This window comes from Fistularia commersonii, chromosome 25 (genome assembly GCF_037954325.1).
Source record: "Fistularia commersonii isolate RoL2024-O1a breed Wild chromosome 25, RoL_Fcom_v1.0, whole genome shotgun sequence".
Taxonomy (NCBI): domain Eukaryota; kingdom Metazoa; phylum Chordata; class Actinopteri; order Syngnathiformes; family Fistulariidae; genus Fistularia; species Fistularia commersonii.
Genome location: NC_141308.1, coordinates 6,568,200 through 6,594,089, shown reverse-complemented (window position 1 = coordinate 6,594,089; position 25,890 = coordinate 6,568,200). Strand labels below are relative to the sequence as shown.

The window sequence follows — 25,890 nt, the reverse complement described above, 5'->3', positions numbered from 1 at the left end:
GCAGCCATTACTTCATTAGTTTTTCAAAATCCTATGAAGCTATTCCACATGCATTTTATTTCTTCTGATAAAGTCTTGAAAGGAGCATTTTGATATGCATACCCTCCTCTGATGTTGCATTAACTGAATGTTTTCATGTACAGTGAAATGTTTCAGCTTACCGATTACAGGGTGTTGTACATTTTATGGATGCAAATACAGTAAATATTATCAATTTAAAGTTTTGTACATAAGTGATCTTTTTATTATTTTGTTATCCATAAAAAGGTCAAGATTCAGTTCCATGTATTAATTTCATTACATCAGATTTCAGTTCAAAAAGCAACATAAAATTACAAATCATAATACAAAGAATAGAATAGTTAAGTACAGTAACCATATAAACAGCCCACTCTAATTGTCTAACTCCACCCACCCGCATCCCCACCATTTCCCACTTGACCCCTTGCACAAAACTCATTATACATCAGTTAGTATCAGCAATAAAAAAATTTAAATAACGTCTTTTTTTTTTTAAAGCGCTTCAATATTCCAATGCCATGAGTTCAGCTTGACCCTCACATAGAATACACAATAGAGAGAACGTCCCACCCCATCACTTGCTCTGCAAAACACAATAGACATGCATACAGTTTTCACTGTTCAATCCCCAGACCCCCATCAATAAACATTCAGGGCCAGGGGATACAATATACATTAACCATAGTGGTGCATCAATATCATGGTTTACACCTGACTTCTTGATCCAGTGGTTCCCTGATAACACAACTGCTCTGGGAAATACTACTGAAAAAACCTCACATCCATTTTTGAGAAAAAGGGCGACAACTGTCTATTTCATCCGACAGCTCAGATCAAGATATATAGGATTTAAATTACAAAGTCACAAAGCACAGAATGAGACTGGAGCGATTCCCTGTTCGAAGTGAGGACATTTGGTAACCTTTTAACTTACATACTGCAAATCAGATCAGTGTAAATTTTAATATGTTCCCTTTATCAACTCACAGCTACAATCACAGAAAGTGAGATTTCCTGTGGAGCAGCTGCATGACTTCACAAGGACATTTAGCCTTCAACCATAAATGCAAAATTTCAATTCTACACATAATTCTATTAATCTTTTTTGTTTGTTGTTTTTTTTACTTTTGAAAACGGGACATTAGTATCCTGGACACTGGCCTTTTGACACTCAATAATGAAGACAGACAAACTTACATTTCATACCCTTGTTACACTCTGGATACTTTTTACAATTGTGCTGAACTTAAGACCTGCTTCTGTCATGCTTGATCTGATAGATATATTTGTTTGTGTGTGTGGTTGTGTGTGTGTGTGTGTGTGTGTGTGTTTGAGTGTGTGTGTGCAATGTATAAAACAGTACATGTATTATGCTGGTAGCATGTGTATGTTGCGTTTTAGAATGTTTGTAAGACGAAGTGCAAAGGAGTGTGTGTGGCGGAACCTGCACCACACCAACAGTGAGAGGCTCAAGTATGGCTTGGGTCAGACATGAGTTGTGCTGCCATCCATAAGCGAGCGCTTGCACAAGGGCCACAGAGGTTAGAGAACTTGCAGGCATGATGTTCCATCCCAGCACCTGATCCAATCACATTGTTAGTCATTTGTGAGAAACACATGGTTGTGAGAAAAACGGTCTATGGCCCTACAGAACACGCATGTTCTCATTAATACAAGACATAACATTAGAAACTAAATGTGCTGAATAGGCCGCTGTGATGAGTGTTACTGGTACAAGACTTGAAAACAAACTGCTTTAAACCTCAAGGTTAAATTAGCATTACACAAACCAGACTCTGATGATACACAATTATTCTGGACAAAGTAATCTTCATGTAGTGAACTGAGCAGCTACTGGTGCTGGATATTCCCTCTTTGGTGACTTCATATCGAATGAGCTCCAAGTGGGTCTATACACCACAAGATGCAATGAAATATTCTTTAATTCTAAAACCTTTGCCTCAGACAACGTCTATGAGAAAATCATTATTTTCACTTTCTGTCAAGAGCTAACTAATTAGAATGGAAATTCCCTAAATACCACTATACTTTAACTGTTGCCTAAAACTGCTTTAAATGTCCGCGACAGCTGAAATACTATCAGCATCTCTCACAAACCTGCATTTCAACCAAATTAACGTTCCTTCTATATCCGGTATTCTGACAAATCTAGGACATGTTGGGGAAACCAATACAGGAAAAAAAATATATAATTCCCTGCAAGTCGTTGCTGCAATTCCAGGAACAGTAAAAGGCAAAAGCTACGGCACAGCCAGGAAAAAAAAAGTGGAAGCTGGCCAGTCTGTATTCGTAAGTCAAATATGAAGAGAGAGGAAACTAGGAAACAACGAACAGCAACTTAAAGTTATTACAGAGCCCCAGACTGAGATGGACCCTCAAACAATGAGAGTAGGTTAGTGTTATCTGGACAACAACTTGGGAAATGCCCTGGCAGTCAGCTGGATGTCCAATAAAAGGTAAACAGGGAGTGGAGGGGTCACATGTTTGACAGGTCATTTGTCCACTGTAGAGACCTGTTCAAACTGTGGAGGTATTCTTCATACATACACAACCAAATATAAAAAAAAAAGAAATAAAAATAAAATAAACGGGGAAAAAAAAAAAATCAGTATAATAAGTCTCATAAGCCTCTTCCACTTTCAGCTGTCCAATTCATCTGGATGTCCTTCACATGTTGCAGCACCGTCTCATTCACACCCTAACACACTCTAACACACATACGCACACACGCACGCACGCACGCATTACTCGGGTATCACAGGTCCATGGAGATATGAATATGTACTCAATACTTACATTCATAACCACATACATTCCTCAACATGTCACTTAGAATTTACATCTGTGTGCCTTTTAGTACAATGACACAATTTTGGTTCCTGTTAATGCATGTTTTAAATGCTGCTTCATTCAAAATTAAAAGCGAAAGCCATGATGTTCCGCATTAACAAACACACATGTTAAGCTGTTTAATATAATGTTTTTTGCAATTCTCCATACCCATCCCTGGTTGGTGATGTAATAAACCTCCTCAGCATTAAAATGGGTAATTACTCCTAAGATTTGTGCCAAAAAGTAACACAAAAGGTGCGCTGTTCAAAAGACACACAGACGTGACAAAATTACACATCCTTCTTAGGTGTTATGAATTCTCACCCGTACTTTGCAAACATGCTGACATTCTCCTCACACACACACACACAGTCTCATTCATACAAATGTTAAGAGGCTGTTCTCAGGCATGCTGTGCAGCCAGGTCCTGGTTGATGAAGCGTCGTAGCCTCTCCAGGTACTGACTGTAAAGCTCAATGTCGTTGTGACCAGCTCCCTCCACCCAGAGGGGCTCAACAGCCTTGGGACAGCGCTCGAACAGGGCAAGGCCATGAGAGAAGTCAATCACCTCGTCCTCGGTACCATGGATTATCAGAACTGGAGACGGGATCTTTGACACTTTCTCTATACTGAAAGAAAATGTTACAGAAGACATTTTGAAGTATGAAACATAATGGGAAATTCAGGCAACAGAACTCATGAATCAGCATTGACAAATAATAGCCATGTCAATTTAAATTATGGTCAAAACATGTGACAGTAGTATCTAGTTTGGTAGATCTAAAAGGAATATTACATTATGTTCAAATGGATTTCAAGCACAACATGAGATTCTTCAGGATTTTCTCCTTTTATTATCAATGTTTTTTCCATGGTTGGATAACTGACCAACTGTTTAAGGTCTTTCAGGTTTTCCAGGACATCTGGAAACTCCATTTGAGGGTATAAAACTCTGCATCATGACAAGCTGTAATAATGGCCACTGAAGGTTTGTGGTTCTGTCTCTACAGGCTCCAATACACTAATTCTGCAAAGCTGTTCACCTCAGTGATCTCTAACATTGCCCATAGCGGTCAAATATGACCAGAAATACAAACCCAAATCACAGACATTTGGGACAGAATGGAAAAAGAAGTAAAGGCATCAGCTATTTCCAAAATTTCTCTGACTTTTCTTTTTCCACCAGCTGTAAATTGCCCTTTTTAGAAATCATTTTGATTTTTATTCCACCCAGGATGGTGACCCTATACATAGACCTAGTGAAACCTCTATTTTTAATACAGATTCTCAAATCAAATCAAAATTATTTATGACCAAATTTTTACAACACCTTGCAATTAGGAAAATTTATATTAACACCAAAAAGTTGCACACAATCTGCATGCCTATCTGCAATGCATAAATATCATTAAAAGGAAGACTTAAATTTACCAGTTTTTTCAAATACTAGAAATATATTTCAGTGAACATTGAAAAGTTTGTATAATTCTTATAGATGGCTAAATTTAAGTAACCACATGAGTATACATTGCAATGTCATTCAATACCAAAATTAAAAGTTGGAGAATGAATGGCCATCTAGAAAAGAAATGCTTCTTGCCTCAAGGAGAAAACTTACTTTGGGAAAGCATCGAAGCAGTATGTTTTCTTTGTGTCTGGAAAAGCCACTCTCATGCCAGAGGTGAGAGGGGAGTGGAGAACCACAGCAGCACACTCAAACCGTGATGCCAAGTCTACCGTCGGAACCGTGCCGATGCTCTGTCCATATAGGATGATATTCTCTGGGCTGATACCATATCTGAGACACATAAGAATTTCAAATTCATTGAAAGTGTTGCAGTAATTCTTCAAGTATGGTATTGTGAGATTAAATTTACTCATAAACACTACAGGTACAGGTACACTCCCCGTCTAGATATACATTGTTCATGAAGTGCTTTCAATTTAACAGTTCCAGAAACTTTAAGTTTAACCAAAATGAGAACAAATGTGCCTTTAATCAGCAGTAACAATACAGTTATAAATCCCAACAGTAACACAAACTGTCCATAAAATTGTGACTCACAAACTAGAATATCTGCAAATTTATTCATATTTTTAGTTGAATAGTTACTGTAGTTTCATCTCTGAATTTCTGAATCTGAATTTCTACTGAGATGTATTATGCTGGCTACAGATACACCAAAGGACCGTAAAGGTTCAACATCAAGTAAGACAATGTGTGAAAGTTCATTAAAGACATTATAGCTGAGAACTAACTGATCAAAATAGATGGTACAGCAATCAAAGTTGCTGGACTTAACAGGTAAAAGTCTCCTGATAAAAGATGCTTTAACAAATATATGGTGCTTGATAAATAAATCTATTGACTTTTGCAAGAATGGGAAATGGCTTACCGAGAGCGCAGGGCATGCCAGGCAGCATCAATGTCTGCGTAAAGATTTTTCTCCGAGGGCTTGCCTGTACTAACACCGTAGCCTGAGTAATCATACGAGAATATGTTGCAGTTGATGCGTGTGCCTAAACCGATGTAGAAACTGCTCATCTGGCCCAGGTCCACTGCATTACCATGTGAAAACAACACTGTGAACCTAAGAGATAAAGGAGGAAGCAAGGAGAAGAAAGTAAAGGAGCAGGCCGAGGCTAAGACGAAATGGTACATAACGAGCAGAGTTCAGTGATTTAATGGTTTCTTATACACAACCTTCAATCGGTTCCCAATGTTCAGGTAAAGGCAGTGACTCTATTTACTTGTTCAGAAACATGAGTAGGCAAAACAAGTATCACCACAACCTGAAAATAAGGGCTACTGTTTAAAGCCAAAGAACTGTGACCTGAAATCAGTAGGAGAGTCTCAGATTTGTTCTAAAGCAAGAGTGTCCAGCTTTCAGTCTGCAGGTCGGACAGGTTTAATCCAGCCTGCAAGATTATTTTGCAAAGCGTAAAATGAGCTGCAATTTTTCGATGAACGAAACTGTTGTTATTATGCCTTATTCTGCCCACTTGAGAAGAGAGTTGAGCTAAAATGAGTTTGACAACCATAATCTGAAGATTCAAGGCATACTGAACTGGGGATTTTTGTTAAAGAATACTTGACCAAATAACAAAAATTTGTGATTATTAAATCTATTTTCCATAGTCAAAGGAATGTCTTGTGAAATTAAAAACATGCGTTCAATGTTTGCATAGGTACAAATACAAATATCATTGATACATATCATCATTGATATCATTGAACATATATTTAACACAGAAACAAACACGCAAAAAAAATGCAATGTCAGCACTTCCAATAATGTGCAGCCCCACATGTCATGTTATCATAGAATTAAAAAAAAATAAATACAGAAAAAACAAAACCCCCAATTCATAACACAATGATAACAGAAAAGCAAAGGTCATTTTTGTAAAGGCACAGTCTATGTCTCTCACCTGGCATTGGGGGCACAGCGAATGTACATGCATCCAACTCGGTTCCCTCTGCTCGACCTGGTCAGGAATACATCAGTAACATCCAGCTCCCTCTGTGAATACTGGAACTCTGCTCTCTCTGTGAGATGTAGCTTCCACCTGCCCTCACTTCCTACCCCAGCACCACTACTAACTCCGCTGCCTCCTCCCCCTCCTCCCCCTCCTCCTCCTCCTCCTCCTCCACTTCCTCCACCCCCTACTCCTGCTCCACCACCACCTCCTCCACTGCCACCACTTCCACCTCCACCTCCTCTGTCCCCTCCACTGCCAGTACTCAGTCGGGACCGTAGGCCTGGAGCTCCAATGGAAGTCAAAGTAGCCCCAGTGGTGGACCCTGATGCAGTACCAGCTCCAGAACCAGGATCTGGGTCAGGAAGAAGGGCATATGTCGGCTCTGGAGGGAGGAAAGCCAGTTTGGCTGCAATGCGGCTTGGGCAAGGGGGGCAGCAGAACAGGCAGCATAGCTCTCGTATCGACAGACCGTTCATCTTCTGGCAGACATAAACATAAAGAGAATAATCACAGTGACAGAACAGTATGCAGACGCTTTTACAGTAAATTCACAGTACTAACTACCACAGAAGGCCTGGGCCAAAATATCTTTGTGTAAATCCATCTATATGTATGTCCCTGTGTGTGTCTATTTGGCATAGAGTGGGAAAGCTATGGCATCACTAAAGGGATGGCTGTGAAAAGGATGTCTGACAAGAAGTGATGTCAGACGGAGATTCTGTGAAAGGTGGGGGTTTAACTAAATTAAATACACACTGCCTTTTCTGAGTGTGTATGTAGTGCATTTGTCATCCTACTGTGATGTCATACACTATAGGTGGAGCTGTTATTTGAGATTTTGCAGCAGTTGGCATATCACAAGGCTTTTCTAAAACACAAAAAAAATAAACAATGGGGGGCTGTGATGTCACACAGAGAAGAAAATGATTGGTAAGTGCCAATGTCACAAGGGCCAAATAAATAGAACACTTCAAATTGGTCAAGCCCCCTTTTTCCTCCTTTCACTTTCACTACTAACCAGACAAAATATTTTACAAGGTGTCAGTCTCCATAGCCATCCCCATAATCACAATCTTAATGACAGTGATATGTGAATCAATGCCAATAGTCATTAAATGTAAGTTAAAATAAAAGCATTTATAACATTACAGATTAATACATACATCCTTCAATGCATAGATTGTGAAGTTAAAAGTCTGAAAACATAATGTAACAAATTTAAAGAATAAAATGTGTAAACAGCTAGCATAATTTTGGTCATTTCCCAAGGATATCAAAGCATAGACTGTACCTGAAATTTGAAGTCCCTTGGTCTTGAACTGGACTGGCACACAACAGTGCCAAGGTCTTCCACTCTAGTCACTGAGCCTGGTTATTCAAAATAAACCGAAATACAGAAGAGTATGTTACAATGAAAATAACACCACAAGGAATCACATGACCATGTAGTCAGAAAGGTAATACATTGTTGTTTGACTGCATGTTCATGAAAAAGCCCGAGAAAATTGTCTTGAAGTAATGCACGTCTACTACCCTTTTCTTCTCGCTATTGTGAGGTTCGAAACTGGGTTTGTCAATAGTATATATTTACAGGTCCTGTTCTCAATTTATGATTTTCAACTATATCTGTGTTATATCGCGTACAACGGTTGTCATAAATCCCTAATATAAAAACTTAAAATGAAAGACCTGGCGTGAGCTCCAACATCACCTCATCACCTATATAGTGACAAGTGACATTGATATGCTAATGGTGCTCCATGATTAACAACGATTGAATCCTCTGACGATAGTCTGCCAATAATAGGAGCACTGTATAATTGTTACCGGTCAGGGGATGGTTAGGAATGTAAAACCCATTTTAGCGTTGTGAATGAGAATAGGTTTCCGTCTGAGTAGAAGCCGGCAAAATGGCAAAATAGCATCACTTAATCGTTAGCAAAGCAGCCAAGTGAAGCCAGCTAGCGTCGGATCGCTAGCAAGCTAGCCTCAAAGCTAGCTACTTACCGACTCACAGTACGTTGGCAGAGAAGCTGGTGTGCCCCTATTTGTACACAGAAGCAGCACAACACTTCGAAAATCCTCTTCGTGTCTTGACATGGATGGTTTTACTCGAGTGTACTGACAGCTGTTGGTGGCTAGCAAGCTGTAATTTATGGCTACCAGATTTTTTTTTTCATCTACTACTGGCAGATTAAATCCGGAAGTGACGTATGGAGTCCTGTCTTAAAACTTTATTGTTAAATGTCGTAATTGACTGTCTTGCAGCAATGCAAGCGTATACACGAATGGAATATGCATTGTTTAGTTTGCAATTTTATTTATTTTGTTTAATAAATAATTTTTCTATGTTGAGCATTCTTAGGTTCTGCAACATCTCCGGGGTTCACATCTTCTAATATCGTTGATAAGATAGCCTACGCAAGTAGCCGAGCGAAAAGCTATTTTTTTGGTCATTTATTTATTCATTCATTTACCAGTTCGATTGATTATTTCGTAAAGACAGGGGAAGAGAACATTTTATTGCATTTTATAAATCAAAATTAGCAAATATCATTCATCAGTCATGCTCCAGAATAAATAGCAAACTATACATAGCACTAAATCTGCTAAATCAGTGTTGAAAATATTAATATCAGGATTGAATGTGGTGATTCCGCATATATAGGTGTGTGTGTGTGTGTGTGTGTGTGTGTGTGTGTGTGTGTGTGTGTGTGTGTGTGTGTGTGTGTGTGTGTGTGTGTGTTATATACATATATATACTTATATATAATATATACTTATATTTTACTGTAGTGGTGGAAAAATGTAGTTGGGCATACAGAAGTAAAGTACTTAACAATTAACCATAGTTTGCAAGTATCACTGTACTTGTTTAAGAGTAATATGTGATTTGAGCAATATAGTTATGTATGTTCACAACTTATAGATGTATATTTTATTCATAAGGAACTATCTGATAATGTAGGCTCTCGATCAATTTTATAAAGTATCAAAAGTGTTCATCTTTAAGCGACAACGACAATGGGGGTTTAATATTAAGCCGGATCGTGTTTTACAGTTGCAATGACTGAATTTCGACCGTGCAGTTTCATATAATCGAATTATTTTCATAGGATGCATTTTTCTTAACGTTGGGTGTGCGTGCGTGAGTGCGTGCGTGTGGCAGCAGCGGCGGTGGGGGGTTCTCCATTCAAAATTGATCCACTGCAGGACTGTGTTCCAGGGGGAGGGTGGGTGAGTTATGGGCCCCTGTTGTCACCGTGCTTGCTTCGCGTTGGACATTTCACCTCGTCGCTGTAAATTTAGGAAAAAAAAGGAGGCAGTTCGAATTTGCTGACTACTGATTTCAAGCTCTACGTAGATTGACCCGGTGCAGACTGGACGCACCTCCACCCACCCGCCCTCCTGCCCATCCATCCCTAAGACTTGATAAGGCAGCAACATTTGGGATGTTGTGAAGGAGCGGTCGGGAAATAGAATCGCATTCTGGATGAGACGACAGAAAAATCTCGATGTGTTGATGTTTAGACCACGGACTCTCTTTCTCTGCGAGGAGAGGGGGGTGTGCAAAAAAAAACAACGTTTTGTGGTTAATGGGCGTTCTGGGCTCGCTCGGTAAACGGCGATGCTACGGCGCCGCGCAGGAACAGTAGAAGGAAGAGACAGGTGAGGTGCGGCTGAGGAGCTGCCGTTATTTAAGAGAGGCTTTGGATACCGAGTGCCCCGGTAGTATCCATCACCATCCCCTCCTCCTCCCCCGTTCACGGAGAGGAGAGACCGGAGAGGGCGAGTTTGCGACTGGCACCTGCCACAGCCTCCCTACCTGGCCATCTGGTGCGGTGAGTGTACCAAATGGTGGGATTATGGGATGGATGTGTTAGAGGATGGCATGAACAGGTATGCAGCATGTGCGCAATTTCATTACTGTTACTGAAGGCGTTGCTGCATTATTGCTCCTCCGGGCTCGTCTAATAGATGTCTTTGGCATCGTCTGGACCTTTGTGAATGCGAGCTGCGCTTTGTGTCTGCTGGAAGTTTTTCGGTTTCATGGGTTTTTTGTTTTTTGCATACTGTGAATATATTTGTTGCTGCGTGTTACTGTCTTTTCACATGTTGCACGGGGTCTTACCTCTCAGGTAAGGCTGGCTTGAAGTCCTGTCTCAGCAAAAAAAGCGCCTTTACTTAAACATCACAGCGCTGCATTGCACGGACGAGCACAAAGCCTGATTGAAATTCGCATTTAGATCACGACCCGGATCACAAGTCGTGCGATAAATGATGGTTATTGCTTTTAAACGGGATCGTAAATTGTTACCTCGAGTAAATGAAATACAGTTTGTGAAATATTCGCTCATTGTTTCATGTCAACTAGAGATTTATTGAAGATTTGATTATTTGGAAGCCATAAAGGCGCTGATTATGTCATTGCTCCCATCACAGTATTCTGGCATTATAGCATACGCAAAACAAAGAAAATGAATTGATGAAAAGTGATACATGATATTTTAGACATGCTGTATATTCCGTGCAGAATGTTGTCCTTGCATTACATTTAATTGGCTTCAGAACCAGAAGAAAAAAATGAACTCATTGAGTACTGTAATACCAGCTCTGTGTCACTAAACTCGAAACACACTGCCACCTCCCATGTTCAAGTTCAGTGTCCCTTCAAAGCTGCCCATATACTTGCTGAAGCGATTCAGAATATCTGTGCAATTTCTTGTCTACAACTTCATCCTTCACATTTCAAGTTATCAGTACCCACAGAACTGAAAGCCCCCAGTTTTTCTCGTGCATTAAAGACAAAAATAAAAAAAAAAGATTTAGATTAAAATTTAAGGGAAAGAGAGAGTATCAACACAACGGATACAATGTGGGCGATAGCAATCTGACATATACTCTATAAAAGCATTGGGAGGGAAATGTAAAAAGGCAGAGAAATGATAGCCAGGAGCAAAGAGTGAACAAGCGCTGAGGGAGAGGGGCTGCAGACAGCCGTCAGAGCGGGTGTGAATGGTCTCCCTGTTATCCCTGCTGCCCACACAGACAGCCATACAGCAGCCGTGTGAGCAGGTGCTAACCCCAGCACACAGCAACCACAGGGACCAACAGGTGCAGCCACTGTTTCTTTCAGCCTCCCTTTGGAAGAGAGTTTCACACCCGCCCAATCCAGACAAGCAGCAGTATCGAGGCCTTCTAACACCAAAGTCATGGCCCATACCGGGCAATTGGACAAACAAATAGGAGTTTAATCTACATTCGTGAAAAATGGCTTGAAAGGACCAGGCTTCTGCAGTTCAATTATAAAATTAATTATGTGGCAAACAAAGTTGGAGGCGTTGGTAGCAATAAAACAGAGGTGGCTGCAGGTAAAACAATCCGAGGCTGCCTAGAGGTGAGACAACTGCCCACTGGGACATTTAATGAGCTCTATTGATCACATAGGACCCTATTCAATCACACATACTAAGCTGCAAACAGAGCATCTCAAGCACGAAAAAACATTCATTGGATTGAAACATAATACAGCCGTCATACTTCAGTGCATTAGTGTGCCAGGGTTGATAAGAAATTAGTTTCTAGAATTGCACAGAATGGTAGTCTGAGATGTTCTATCAGTGTTTATGTGTTAAATAGTGTGAAATGAATCAGACACAAAATGCCAGGAGAGATATTACCCAACCTCTTCTTCCTTATTGTCAAGAGAATGTGTCATGCAATTGGTGACAATTACCTCTCTTTACCTCTGGTACACAGAGAGGAACATTAACATTACACACGGCACAGTGCGTGCCCGGAGTTACAGCTTAGTGGATTCATTTTAGACCAAAATCCAAAATTGAAAAGGGTGTCAATTTCCATAGCCTTAAGGGAAATACTGCCTGAAGAACCGAATTGCAAAGGATGGCCTATTCCATCAGGATCCTCTGAGTGTGGTCTTCAGGGAGTCATTCTACAGAATTAAGGGGCCAGGGGGTCATGAGCCATACAGGCATTGTTTCTTCATGTGCCAGAAAGTATTTTTTTTTATCTTGAGACAGCCATTTAAAATACACTCCCTTATGGAAAATCCTTTCGGTGATGCTATTCAGGAGGTTTACAGGGCTTTTCAGGCAAAGCCTCACAGGTGTTTGAAAACATAAAGAGAAGATAATAGTTACCACCCAAGATGAGGAGTCTTACTTTTGACAGACTCTAAATTGTCCACAGTATCATAAACGATATGTAATAAATGATGTTCAGGTGGCCGGTGTGGCTCCAAACATGTGGATTTGGTTGCTGCACCGGCAACATTTCCTTTATAAAAATGCCTTGCAGTCGTTTTCAGTATGGAAATCCTTCATACTTTACACTGACCAGACATCTTGTGTTTTATGACTCTGTCTTCACTGATTCCTCCCCTGAGGTGCAGCCTTCTCTTGTGCATCCCTTTGCACATTCTCCGCTCATGTGGCTGTATGTGCTCACTTTGGAAAATACAATTTTTCCTACTTTTCTAGCAAAACACAAGATACTCTCCAGGCTTTCATTTCAATAACAACTCCTGCATAATCTGTATAAGTGTGGTTGTTTAGGATTTCTGTGTATCATCTATGTGTGTTTGTTGTGAGCGTGGTGCATGTAAGAAGTTGATTTTTTGTCAATTGAGCTCATCTCCTTGCATGCTGTAGGTTCTCCCATTAACGTGCTGTGTGATTTACTTGTGAGAGATATCACAGCTTCTTCAACTTAGAAACAGAGAGGTCCAATCTCTTACCTTCTGTGATCTCATTTACATCACAAAATTGCAAAGTGGGAAAATGAGAATCCACTTCAAACACTTACACACATCTGCAGGCAGACACACGAACAAAATAAGCAAATAACCAAGTAACCTTTCCTCAAATGCCAACGCCAAAGTACTTGACACAAAATAAAGGTGGGTGTATGCGGTATATATTTCTCCCAGGCTTGATCTCATATTCTTTCCATTTTTCTTTTTGTCCAGAAAGCGTTGAAGCCACTGTTGGGCTTTACCTATGGCACTTTAGCCAGAGAGATTTGGAGAACCTTTTTATTTGGGAGATAAATGTGCATCTAACTCTTTTGTCTTCCTGCTACTCGGGATGTTTTGAAGCCTGCCGGAGCCTTGTTGTTGCTAATCTTTCTTTCTCCTTCATCCTGTCCTCTCCCACACCCATTTCTTCTTAGCACAAACGCAACTTTTCTCTTTTAATTATGGCTTTTCATCCAGGGCCCGGTCATAGCTGTGAGAGGAGTACCAAAGCACCACAGACACAGAATTATACCTGTGAAGAGAAGAGACGGGTCTCAGGGGAAGTTACATCGCATGGGTGTGTACTCTGTGAAAGTGTGTTTGGTGTGTGCACACCAAGCCATGTATTTGTTCAAATGTCAATCTAGAAGCAGGTTCCCGTTTTGATATTTATTGCATATAGACCACCTATTGTGAGCTGAGATCCTCCGAGCAGGCTTCTTTGCAGAGTTATATTTACCCTTTCTGGTGATCACTGCTCACCATGAACAACATGTTAGGAATATGAGCCATCTTTATGCTATGCCTTTTTCAGACCAGCATAGAGAGGCTACTAACAGGTTGTGAGATATATGGTAATGCTGCCTCATTAGCTCAGCTTATTTACCATTCTTCAGCGAAGTAGAAAATAAAAGGCATGAAGATGTTGGACTGTGGACACCAAAACATGTCAGGCTGACTATGCAACAAAACAATGATATTTTTGGATAACAATTCAATTTATTCTCATATAATGTGACATCCATCAGGCCAGTAGAGAAAAATGAAAGTCAGTTTCCTTTCTATATTCAGACTCCATGATTGCGAAATGCGCCATTAACACCATGTGAAAAAAACACAGTAACACCCTGTACACACCATGAAAACAGGCTCCATTCAAAGATGAAAACTCTCACCCCTAATGTGTTTTAGAATGCGTCTTTATTGCCATGGCTGGTGTGTATGTGTGTTTGACTCATTGCTCATAGTGTGTGTCTGAGTGTGTGCACTGCATACTCATGTGATCGCCTCTAGCTCAGAGCTGTGCAGTGAATGTATATGTGCTTACTGCAGTCAAACTCTGGTTAGTAACGTTTGCCCTTGCTGCAGCTCAGTACAGCACCGTGTGTGTGTGTGTGCGCGCGCGCGCTTGTGTGTGTGTGTGTGTGTGTGTGTGTGTGTGTGTGTCAGTATGACTTAAAGCCACTTCCTGGGAGAATGCACTGGACTTAAAGGAATAGTTCACCCAAAAAAAATGAAAATTCAATCATTATCTTCCCACCCTCATGGAAATAGGAGGTCAGATTTTTCAGAAAAGCAAGTTTGCTGCTTTATTATAAACAACTGAAGGGGCATGTGACCACTTTCAATTAGGATAAATCGATGGAGAAAAACAAAACACATTCATACTGCTTGTTTGACGTAGCCGAAGTCTCCAAGGTATTCACTGTAGCTTTCTTAGCTCGAGATGCGTATACATCTGCATTGTGCATTATGAATTCTCATTGATCATGTGTTGTGGATCTGGCCAATGCACTTCATAAGGTAATTGAATATTGTTTGATTATTAGTGAAGTGCTGATCATGTCTGGGCTTGTTTATCAAGGGACACTAGTTCTTGGCCTTTGAGACTGTTTTATTTCATTTTCTCAGTTAAACAAAATCTTTTAAATGTGACTGTGCGGGGTGGTTATTATTTCTAAGGCCTGGTCTTGACAGTGACTCAAGTCATTTTGGATTTATTAATGGTGTCTAAACTGTGTGCTTAAAAGCTGCAAACTACCAGCATCCGTAGCCTTTTCTGTGTGTCTGCCACTTGCAGCAATTAGGTTTTAGGAAGAAGGCCTGATTGGAGAAGAATTCTGAGGGGAGATGGAGCTCTCGCTGGCTAGACTCCAGCTCTGTCCATCCTTTTTAATTACCTCTGGCATTCACCCAGGGGGATATCACTCTGCCTCCCAGTCTTGTATCTTCTCTCCTCTCTTTTCGTTCATCTCCTTCCTCTTTCACTTTCCACCTCCATATTTTCTTTGTATTTCTCTATAACCTCTTTCATTACTAACTCACTATCATTACTTCTTTCTTCTGTCTCATGCCTCACACACATACTTTAACACACACTCACGCACACACACACACACACACACACTTACACACCTAACCACATAGCTCTGTCAAAGACCCATGCAGAAGTAGCCTTTGTATTAGCATATAAATGACCCTGTAGATTGAATAGTATTTTAGGATATTTAACAGCAAAAGACAGATTCCCTCCAGTCAGATTAGACCTGCTCCTAGGACGCAGGCCTCCCCTTGAGAGAATATCGCCTACTATCCACCTCGATAAGATACAGACTTGACACAGTGATTCCAACACTGAAGACAGCCAGACTGTGGGTGTGTCTGTGTGTGCTGATGTGTGCAAGCATTTCTAGGGAGGTTGTTTATATCTGTGTTTTCTGAATCTAAATTGTGTGCCCATCAATGCTCTTCACTATATATTGTCCTTGCCTTTATGTGTGTTTCTGTGATTGATGGTATTGATGTATCCTCGAATAACAATCCCCACAATAGTCATCTTGAACTTACATCAGATGCTGAAAGTCTAGCTATCAGTACAGAAATGTGTGGATGAATTAGAACTGAAATGAAGCATAATATGAAGTGTCTGAGTCTGGTTTTGGATTTCCACAGCAGATTTGATCCCTCACACGTCTTCAGAAGTGTGCGGAAAGGAGGAAAACCATTGTTCCAAAAACACAGTTCATCACTTTGGTGTTTTGATGATGGTGTTGTGGAGCCTCGCATATCGTTCCAAAATGTCCATTGTATCCGGTGGATTAGCTTGACTGTGGTTGCTTGAATTATATTGCTTTGGAGTTGTCAGACTGTTCTGTAGCCCCTCTGTTCATGAGTAATGAAGTATGGAAGCCTGCCTTGAATTCCTCCACTTGTTTATTCCATTTTTCATTTTATGCTCATCCTTAAACAATTTATAAATCGAATGTGTGTGTGTGTGTGTGTGTGTGTGTGTTTGTATGTGGGTGGGTAGAGTATATTATATATACAGTATGCTTGCTTAGTAATGGAGATGGCAGTCAAATCACATAATCTTTATATTATTACCTTATTGAAAATTACTGTTTCTAATGTATTTGAACTCAATTTTAAAGAATATATCATGTAATGTCTCACTTTGATTCAGGAACTCTGGCTTTGTTTTGTGTATTTTCCCTTGGATTTTTTGGTAGTCTTCTGATTGTTTCTTTTGTCACTTTACTAGTTTACTGATGGATTTATTTTATATAATAAAGGTGCAAGGTTCGCCATCACACGAAGATGGAATCAAGTACTGATGCTTGTCAAAACCAAATTACAAATTTAACCATCTGTGGTCATTTAATTGTCTCCTAGTTCGGTGTTTGAAATTATCTAGTGAGTTGTTATAAATAACCACTGAATCAACAGGTGTGCCAATGATAATATCAGTACTGAGCTTTTTCACTTTTTCGGGCTAAGGCAAAACTTGAAATCAATGTTATGCGCACTGGTTTTCAAAAAGACCCTAACCAAGTCCAACTATAACTTCAACTAACAACTGTTATTACCTCAAATCTTCACATTGTAAACAAACCTGCAATGTAATAATTATGCATCCTGTTGTTGCTGATGTTGTTCACTTTTTGGCCGACCTTTTCATCAACTCTTCTGGGGACACAAAACATACTTTTTCATGTTGAGAAATACTTCACTTATGCTATCACAGGTCTATTCTTCTCTACACCCTATGTTTTCAGTTTAAATGAAGCTGTCTTGCTAGCAGGGCGGAGAGTGGAATGGAGAACTGGAGTGTGAAGGTGACCCACTTCTCCCAGTTTAGCCCATGTCTGTATTTCTACCCTCTGGCCATCTTTAACCTGCATAACGTCCTCAAGGAGAGGATCTCATACAAATGAGAATAGGGAGGATTCTTATCCAGCCCTCTCTAGGATATATCAAGAATTCCTTACAAGTGACATTGGGATATATAAAGTATTTTTTACACCTTTGTGTGTGTGTGTGTGAGTGCGTGTGTGCGCACGCGCATGCATGCCTGCATGCGTGTGTGTGTGTGCGTGCGTGTGTGTGTGTGTGTGTGTGAGATGATGAGGATGATGATGTAATTGGCAAGTCAGTTTTTGTGCAAATTAATTTTCTTTCAAACTAAATGTGCCATTGGTTCCAATTTTCATACACAGCGTTACATATTGAACATTTCTACCTACTGACATTTATAAGTTATAATTAGTTATTCAACATGACTACAGTTTGTTTTAGCACAATATCATTCGCCAAGAAATTACATGATTTATGTAATGATGAGGTCTTTGAAAAGTGTTTGTTTGTTGATAATAATAATAAACTTTTAACCAAATAATGTTCAAAAATATAGTATTTTTCACAAAATACAAACATCTTGTAAATGTTTTACAAATAGATGGGCAAAAAACATCTTTACATTAAAATTAAACTCAATATAACAAATATATCATTTGAATGAGATGTCATGAGATGTTGTCCTCTTTTTTGTGTGTGCAGTAATTCATTTATCAAGGTACTTTCATATTTCAAAAACTAATGAAAACTAACAAAAAAAATGACGTTTAGTAATATTATTAAAGCCATACAAAGTACATTTTAATAGTTTCAATTACTGTCTATTAGTGTCACATTATTCATTATTTCTTCTGATAGCTCAAAAATCCATTTTAAGTACAATGTAATGATTGATAAAAATAATCCCATATTAAAAATGCAAATCTTATTAAAATATTTATTCGTTGAATTCAGAAAGTCCTCGTGAATAATGCTGTCCATTGTTTTAGTTTTTGATCTATTACTTTTAAAAAAAGCTGTTAATGTGTGGATAATATGAAGACAAATGTTCCCCCATCCCCCTTCTTGCTGAGGAGTGGGTTCACCAATCTCCTCTTGTCTGTGTCCATGGGCAAAAACACACACATGAATGTGGATGTGTTTGGGTTAGCATTTAATTATACGTGTCGCTATAAGTGTGCGTGTAGGCATGCATGCTCATACATATCTGCGTATGTATGTGTAAAAGCGTGAACCCACCCTTCTTGCTATTACATGAACTGCAATAGAACATTTCTGCTCTCGCATTGCTATTGGTTGCTACGGTAACAAAGGCACAGTGGAGTGGCTGCAGCAGCTTAACACACAGAGACATCGAGCGAGAAAGATTCCCCCTGTAGACCTAATCACAACAACTGATTCAAACAACATTTTACAAAATACAAATTAGTGATGACTGATGTGTTAAGACGAAGTCAATATGTGTTGGGACTTGACTTGTTTAGCTTCTGTCGTGTGTGTGTGTGTGTGTGTGTGTGTGTGTGTGTGTGTGTGTGTGTGTGTGTGTGTGTGTGTGTGTGTGTGAATTAAGCCATCCGAAAACATTCATTCCTGTAAGTGTTGGATGCTTGAAGTACTTGCAGCAGCCGCAGTAGCCTTTTAGTTTGGCCTGAACAACTAAAGCCTTTTTCGATTTATGTCCTCATGGTTGGTACATGCACTTCCATTCTGATAGGAATGCTGCTTTTCCTGTCTTTGGTAAACAGGATAAAAGTGCATCCCCGTACAAATATGAGTATCTCTTCAGCTACCAGGACATTTTCAAGATCATGGGTAAATATTAACAATACGGTTACTAAAAAGTCTATCTCTTATTGCTTGTTGACATACTGTATTAGTAGAGAGGACTATAGCAGAACTCACAACACCCCATTTCCACCCATTGCTTCTATGAGATCAGTTATGGCAGGTAAACAACTCCTCATTGGAGAACAAGGCTTGATGAAATAGAGTTTGGTCCCAGCTGATGAAACTGAAACATATGGACAAACTGATAAGCGTTGAAAGCAGGTGATCGTGCTTTTTCGCAGGTGACCTGCTGATTGGTTAATGATGTGAGAGTTAGTAGGTGATTTGCTAATGGGTTGTCTGATGAGGTTAGATTATACTGCGTGACTGTCTCTTTCATTACAAAGATCAAATCATATCCATGTCAGTGTCACATCATTTAATCCTATCTCACCAGCATGTGCTACTACAAATAGCATAACTTTTTCTTCTCACTAGCTTATCCATTGACTAATGGCTATTTTCTCCACTAACTGTTTTGTTGTAGCCTGATAAGCTATAGTTTTTTAAGTTATGGCACTAGCTTATTTTCTCAATCCATCCTATGTCCTTTACTTTTCAGCTAAATTCAGAGCTTGAACTGTGAAAGAATAGTCCCTTGGCAATGAAATTACTCCCACTGACATAGTGGTGTCGTGTAACTCACAGTGTCTCAGCACCAGCCCAAACCAAAAGGTTTATCTTATGGATCAAATGGATCAATATCTTTAATCAATGCACACTCTAATGAGAGGCCTTATTAATGATTGTTTCTTAGATTTTGGTGTGTTTCATGTGCAGCCTGCAAGATAGTGTGTTTGTGTGTGTCTGTATGTGTGTATGTGTGTCTGTGTGTGTGTGTGAGTGTGTGTGTGTGTGTGTGTGAGAGAGAGAGAGAGAGAGAGAGAGAGAGAGAGAGAGAGAGAGAGCGACAGAGAGAAGAAAGGGGAGTGAGGAAGAAGGGAGGAATGCTGAAATTTAATGAGACAAAGCTATATGATGCCTAATCTCACTGGACCCCACGCTTCATTTAATTCCATCATAATTCCAACCATCCATCCTTTCAATCCATTCAGTCCAACAGAATTTCATCTGAGGATTAAGCAGTACGTTAGGGTCCTCTCATGAAATGGTCATAATCAAATGATGCTAACCCTAAATCATGCATCATTTCCAGTCTGGAGAATCTTACCAGAGAGTCAGATGAAACAACCTCCCCCCAGCATCCGATGATGAGGAGGCTCAGAGATGTCAGACCTGCAATCTAAAGGCTAGAATTTCATTTGAAGTGGCCCCTGGTGAATAGTGTGCAGCCCACATTGCTCACTGATGTCTTCAAACAGCTTGTCAGTCACAAGCTGAAGTGCTGGCAACACAGGTGAATGTACTTATTAAGGGGTGAGACTTCAACAGTCGCTATTTGTGTCTCCCTGAGATAGATAAGGAACACATTTCATATTTTTTGTTGTCGTTAAATTTAATTGAAAATATTCAGACCCTAAAGATAATGTTCATAGAATTAAAAGGTGCCTTTTTCTTTTATTTTGTCAAATTGCTATGTTTCTTTCCTTCAGAACTTAAATCCTGTCAAGTCAAGTCAAGTCTGCTTCTATTTATATAGCATCAGAGTACAACAGAATTGGCATATAGAGTAGGTCTGGACCACACTCTTTCAAATTATTAACAGAAATCCAACATTCTTCCATGAGCAGGCACTTGGCGACAACGGCAAGTAAAAAATGCCTTTCGCCCAGGCAGAAAACCTTGGACAGATCTGAGCTTGATGTGGGCGGCCTAACGCACAAAATAGCAAAACATAATTTGTATAGACACAAAACAAACTAATTTATGCATCGATGTTGGAATTGGTCAAACCATCATTTTTAATAAAATGACAAAAAAATGTAATAATAAGATGCCACCAAATGAATGCCATGAATGAAAGGATGCAAGTGTAATAAAAGTGTTTCTGATGCAGTACTTACAATGTCATCTAGTCACACTACATACAACATATTCCTATGTAAAATTATTAAAATGGTCAAATAAAATTACTGAGCTGGGCCTATCTTTGTGTGAGAAGATTGAATGTTATTATTTCATTTGTGTGGCTGAATTTAATTATAATGATTACGCGTGCTAGAAAAAGAAAAAGTTTTATTTAATATTAATTGAATTAAAACTACCATCATTAGGATATTTATACATGATAGAGTGTGCGTGAGTGCGTGCGCGCATGCAGGTGAGTGCATGTGCCTCGGTGATCAGGCACAAGCATTTAGGTGCACATACATGTCTGTTTGCGTGCATTCGCTTCAAATAGCAGCTGTCATCACCCCTAGCAACAACCGCCTCACTACCTGGTATTCTATCGCTGAAAACAGTGCCTGGGTTTTTATCTGGGAACAGACAAGCTGAGAGATAGGAATGAAAAGAAATTACAGGAGGAGGTGGGTGATGGAGGGAGACAGACAGAAGATGAAAAGAAATAAGCGGGGGTTGGGGTTCAGCCTGATTTAAAGGGAGCAGCGTTTGTTTTTTTTTCACATCTTTTCTACTTCTAAGCTCTATCCATCGGTTTCCTCAAACTCACATTTTTTGAGATTTTAGTGTGGCATTCAGCAACAAAAGACAAAATCCCAAGTTCTCCGCCCTTTTTGCTCCTCTCGTTTGTAACATCTTTCTCAGTCTTCTTTATATCTCCGCTTTCCTTTCAAAGCATTTTCACATCAAAGACCGTTTGCAGGCTTTGCAGCTCACCCGCCGGCATTTAGAGGAAATTTGTAAAAACACCTTTAACATTCAAATAATGTATGTATGTAGTGTCTATGTCCCATAGTAATGATAATGATGTAGAGATGTATATCAGAATGGTGAATGGTATTTTATGACACCATAAATTTTGTTAGGTTTGGTTTTCTAGCAAAATTTTAACCCAACAGTAAAAATCTTAAAAAAAAATAGATAAAAAAAACTAAATAAATTAAAGTGAAATTTCAAATAAAGCCATAACATTTTACTTTTACACCCTTTATACCATAATTGCTTTTTTTTTACGTCATTTGGGTTCTAGGTGAGAATGAAGTCTCTCCATAATGAGACTCATGTCAGAGTGAGGTCACAAGTCATTGCAGGATTGCAATCGCATTAAGGAGAAAATTTTGTTTCATGTTATGTGAACCTGAGCCCCACCTCTGGACTTATGACCACCCACAAGTATTATGACCACATTTTCTTAGAAAAAAACATCATGCACAAGAGCAGCTCATGGCATGAAACGTTATAAATTCCTGAATTCAGAGGCATAGTATTTTATGTGGATGAAATTGAGTTTTGCTTCAAATGTATTTTTTTATTTTATTTTTTTTATTCCCTTTTACCGCCTGGTTATAAAATGCTGTTGAGGCCACTGTTTCAGGACGGAGTCAGAGAAAAGTTACCATATCTTACTTAGACAAGTCTGAGCCATAGATAATTTTTCCATTTTAGCTTTACACATTTTAAAAGGAAGGAAAAATCAGATTATATCACACCTCAAGAATGAAAAAGAATGAAAAATGTAATACATAGGCTGCAAAAGTAAATCTGTATTATTAGTACATTGCATTTTTTGAAACAATAATTTTACAATAAATGTGTAAAACTCAGGGATCACACAAAGGTTGTGATTTATACACTAATATTGTTACTTGCATCAAAATCTAAATTACATATGAATATGCTCTTAATGTTGTTCATATTCCCCACCTATAATTTGGTCAAAATTTTCTGTACTTGTCCTTTTTATCCCATTCAGTTGGTAGTACCTGGTAGATTGGCTTTTTGTCTCTGTTATTGACACTCCATCCTCAAAGTTGCTGAGCTACTTCATGATGTCATGCCCACAACTTTGGCTTAAGTCTGGCTCAAGATTTGAACTTGGAATTGTGGAGGCATGTGTACTTATGCATGCTTGTTTTTGATGATATACAATTAGAAACTGGGAACTTGTGGCTTGACTCAGTCCCATGATATATGGGTCAGACTACAGCCACAGTTCTCAGTATTACATATTGAAGTGAACCAGGTTTAGAAGCTTACATCATGACATTTGCTGTTCATCTTTGCAGATGCTGTGTGGCAGTTCTTGAACAATGTCTTGATGGCTTTACTTTTGAAAACATACTTGTAATTTAGGCTCTTTTTGGTCTTTTGCCTTGAGAAAGCATTTTTGCAGCTTCTTTTCTTTTCTTTTCCATTCTAGTATCCATCCAAACAATACCGGGTGATCCCTTTCTGTGGCCAATTACCAAAAATCTTGCCTCCATATGTATGTATAGAAGTACAATTAGTGAAAGGAACATTAACAGATGGCATAGCTTTGGAATCCTGAAGCTTTTTGTCTCTTGATGTGTTATATGACTGTGAGAATTCCCTTTGGTTCAGAAACTTTGACAATGGAGGGACATTTCTGACAATAAATCTCCATTACACTTGCAAGTGGACAATTGAAACACATTGACTTCCTGTTGAAGCCAGGTTGATGGCAATGCTGACCCTGTTGCACTTCTGAACCCTGACCACACACACACACACACACACACACACACACACTTTCCACATATTAAAAGATAAACATTCCCAAAAGTAACAAGTCACATGTATGACAAATGCATAGCACAACAATGTAATTTTTCTTTCCCTTCTCTGTTAACAGTGCCTACGTTCTGCTGCCATGACAATCATGGCTCCTCCCCTCACATTTCTTCTCCTGCTGCTTCATCTGGCTCATGGCTCATTCCCAGAGGAGCCCAATCCTCTCAGCTATGTCCCAGTGGAGGGTACGTGTCCTTCTCTCTATCTATTTCTTTCTATGTGTGTGTGTGTGTGTGTGTGTGTGTGTAGAGGGGGGTATAGCATTGATGAATGGCTCTGTGGTGGATGTGGAAATCATAGGTCAAAGGTCAAAGCATGGTGTGGAGCTGCACTGGAGCTACCCAGGCATATAGATAAATATAGACTGTGCCCCCTCTATGGCAGAATAAAAGAAAGGTGAAATTAAAAATACAGAAGGTGAGAGAGAGAGAAAAGACAATGCAATAAACATATTAAAGATGTGATAAAGAGACCGATGGAGATAAAAAATTGGCCGAGATTTGGTCTGGATGGCGCGATGCTGATGACAAGAGAGACAGCTTAGGCTGGAAGGGAGATGCCAAGGAGACAGAGGAGATGAATTGCTGCTTCATCTCATCCTTTATTTCAGTCAAGGACAATGAGCTGTTTTCCCACTCTGTCTATGGTTGACGAGGGTTCCCTGTGGAGGTTATCCTTCCCTCTGAAACTTTCTAATAGTCAGATATGGCCAGTTTTTCTCTCTATTTCATCTGTACTTTCTTATTTGTCTGATATGGCAGAAGAAAGTAAGTCCCTTGTCAACACTAATAATGTCTAATAACAGTGTGTGTGTGTGTTTGTGTATGTATGTGTGTCTGTGTATCTGTGTGTGTCCATACAGCAATTTGATTCAAATAGCAATTTTATTTATCATTCAATGAAAAACGTTACCAAAATGTAATGTTGTTATGACTACACAATTGATTTTGTTACATTTGCATTTAAATGTAAAACATAATCAATAACTGTTCATGAAAACTAAGAAGCAAACCGTTGTCGAAAAAAATAAATCAGGGGCAAATGTTCAATGCTCTAAACAAATAGATGCATCTCTTTATTTTTGTGTGTAAACATTATTACAGTATGTATTTATTTTTATCAATTATAATAATGCCACTAAAGTGAATATGTATTTTTTCTATCTTTCAAGTACAGGCATCAGTGGATGTAGTCAGTTGAGTACTTTGTGTCAGTAGTAATTGTACTGCTGTGAAATTTTTCTCTCTTGCGAATAGCTTTGTTTTCCTGAACTAAATTATCCGGAATGAGTGTAGACCCCATAAAGAAAGGATTGAGAAAAGTTATTTTTCATGAACTACTTGAGTTATTTGGGTAAATATGGATGTGCAATCATTAACCGTCCTTAAAATGCCCTTGAACAGAGCAGTTAAAATGTAGCTGTTTAAAATACTCCACTTTCTCCTTGTGCCAGTGGTGAGGAGGTATCCAGTGTTCTTGGGCAGAGCTCATCGCTCAGCACAGAAACAGGAGCTGCACATCCAGACAGTACTCCAAGTCAACCGCACGCTCTACATTGGAGCCAGGTAACCAACGGCAACCACATCCAACTGTGTGTTACTGATGTGTTCTTGCATTCATATCATTTTACTTTCATTGGATGCCACATTCTCCATCTGCTGTCACTCCATAGAGGACATTTTCAGTCTCATCTCGGGTGAAGTTGTGTCAAATCCTGTTGATTGTTCAAAGCTACACATGCACAATATATACAGGGAAGTACTGGCTTCTTTTAGTGACAAAAACATTCTGTCTCAAAGGGTAAATCTGGGTCTAACTAAATAGCAAAACCTTACATGTTGATCCACACATTTAAATACAGTACGTATTGAACTTATAGGATCAAATGATGGAACTCACAAAAGGATAAATTCAAGATGCTGTTTTGTCTTGCTTTGTCTTCCAGTGTAGTTTGCTTGCCATAAACTAAACACAGTTTTGTAGATGTGTTTTGATAGTCAATCAGTCTGGTCTTACGATCCAATAAAGAGTCTGTACATTTTCATATGTGACTTATACTGATTGTCTTCAACTCATACTTACTCATAATTTTTTGAGGTTTTAAAGAAAAGGAAGAATAAATACCTGTCTTGTTTTTAATTGAAGACAAACATGCCAATTGGTTTTCTCGTGATTATGAGTCATGGGCCTATTTTCTA

General features: G+C 39.2%; 2 protein-coding genes across 3 annotated transcripts in view; one reads left to right on the top strand and one right to left on the bottom strand.

The window, feature by feature from the left end:
* Window positions 1-331: 331 nt before the first annotated feature.
* abhd17aa (abhydrolase domain containing 17A, depalmitoylase a) lies at window positions 332-8,551 on the bottom strand. Its single transcript, XM_086172631.1, has 7 exons — window positions 8,365-8,551; window positions 7,649-7,725; window positions 6,539-6,836; window positions 6,307-6,457; window positions 5,271-5,465; window positions 4,493-4,672; window positions 332-3,503 (listed from the first exon to the last, which is right to left on the bottom strand). The coding sequence occupies exons 3-7, from the start codon at window positions 6,831-6,833 to the stop codon at window positions 3,278-3,280; spliced, it is 1,047 nt and encodes a 348-aa protein (XP_086028757.1). The 5' UTR covers window positions 6,834-6,836; window positions 7,649-7,725; window positions 8,365-8,551; the 3' UTR covers window positions 332-3,277.
* A 1,077-nt stretch (window positions 8,552-9,628) lies between these two features.
* The window catches only part of sema6ba (sema domain, transmembrane domain (TM), and cytoplasmic domain, (semaphorin) 6Ba), a 30,560-nt gene continuing 14,298 nt past the window's right edge, over window positions 9,629-25,890 (top strand). The window contains exons 1-4 of one of the 2 annotated variants that reach the window (XM_086173259.1): window positions 9,629-10,199; window positions 13,595-13,694; window positions 23,754-23,877; window positions 25,146-25,257. In XM_086173259.1, coding sequence (XP_086029385.1) covers window positions 23,772-23,877; window positions 25,146-25,257 — 218 coding nt within the window. In that variant the 5' untranslated portion in view covers window positions 9,629-10,199; window positions 13,595-13,694; window positions 23,754-23,771. The remainder of the gene's footprint in view (window positions 10,200-13,594; window positions 13,695-23,753; window positions 23,878-25,145; window positions 25,258-25,890) is intronic. The other variant, XM_086173258.1, reaches the window with a different exon arrangement.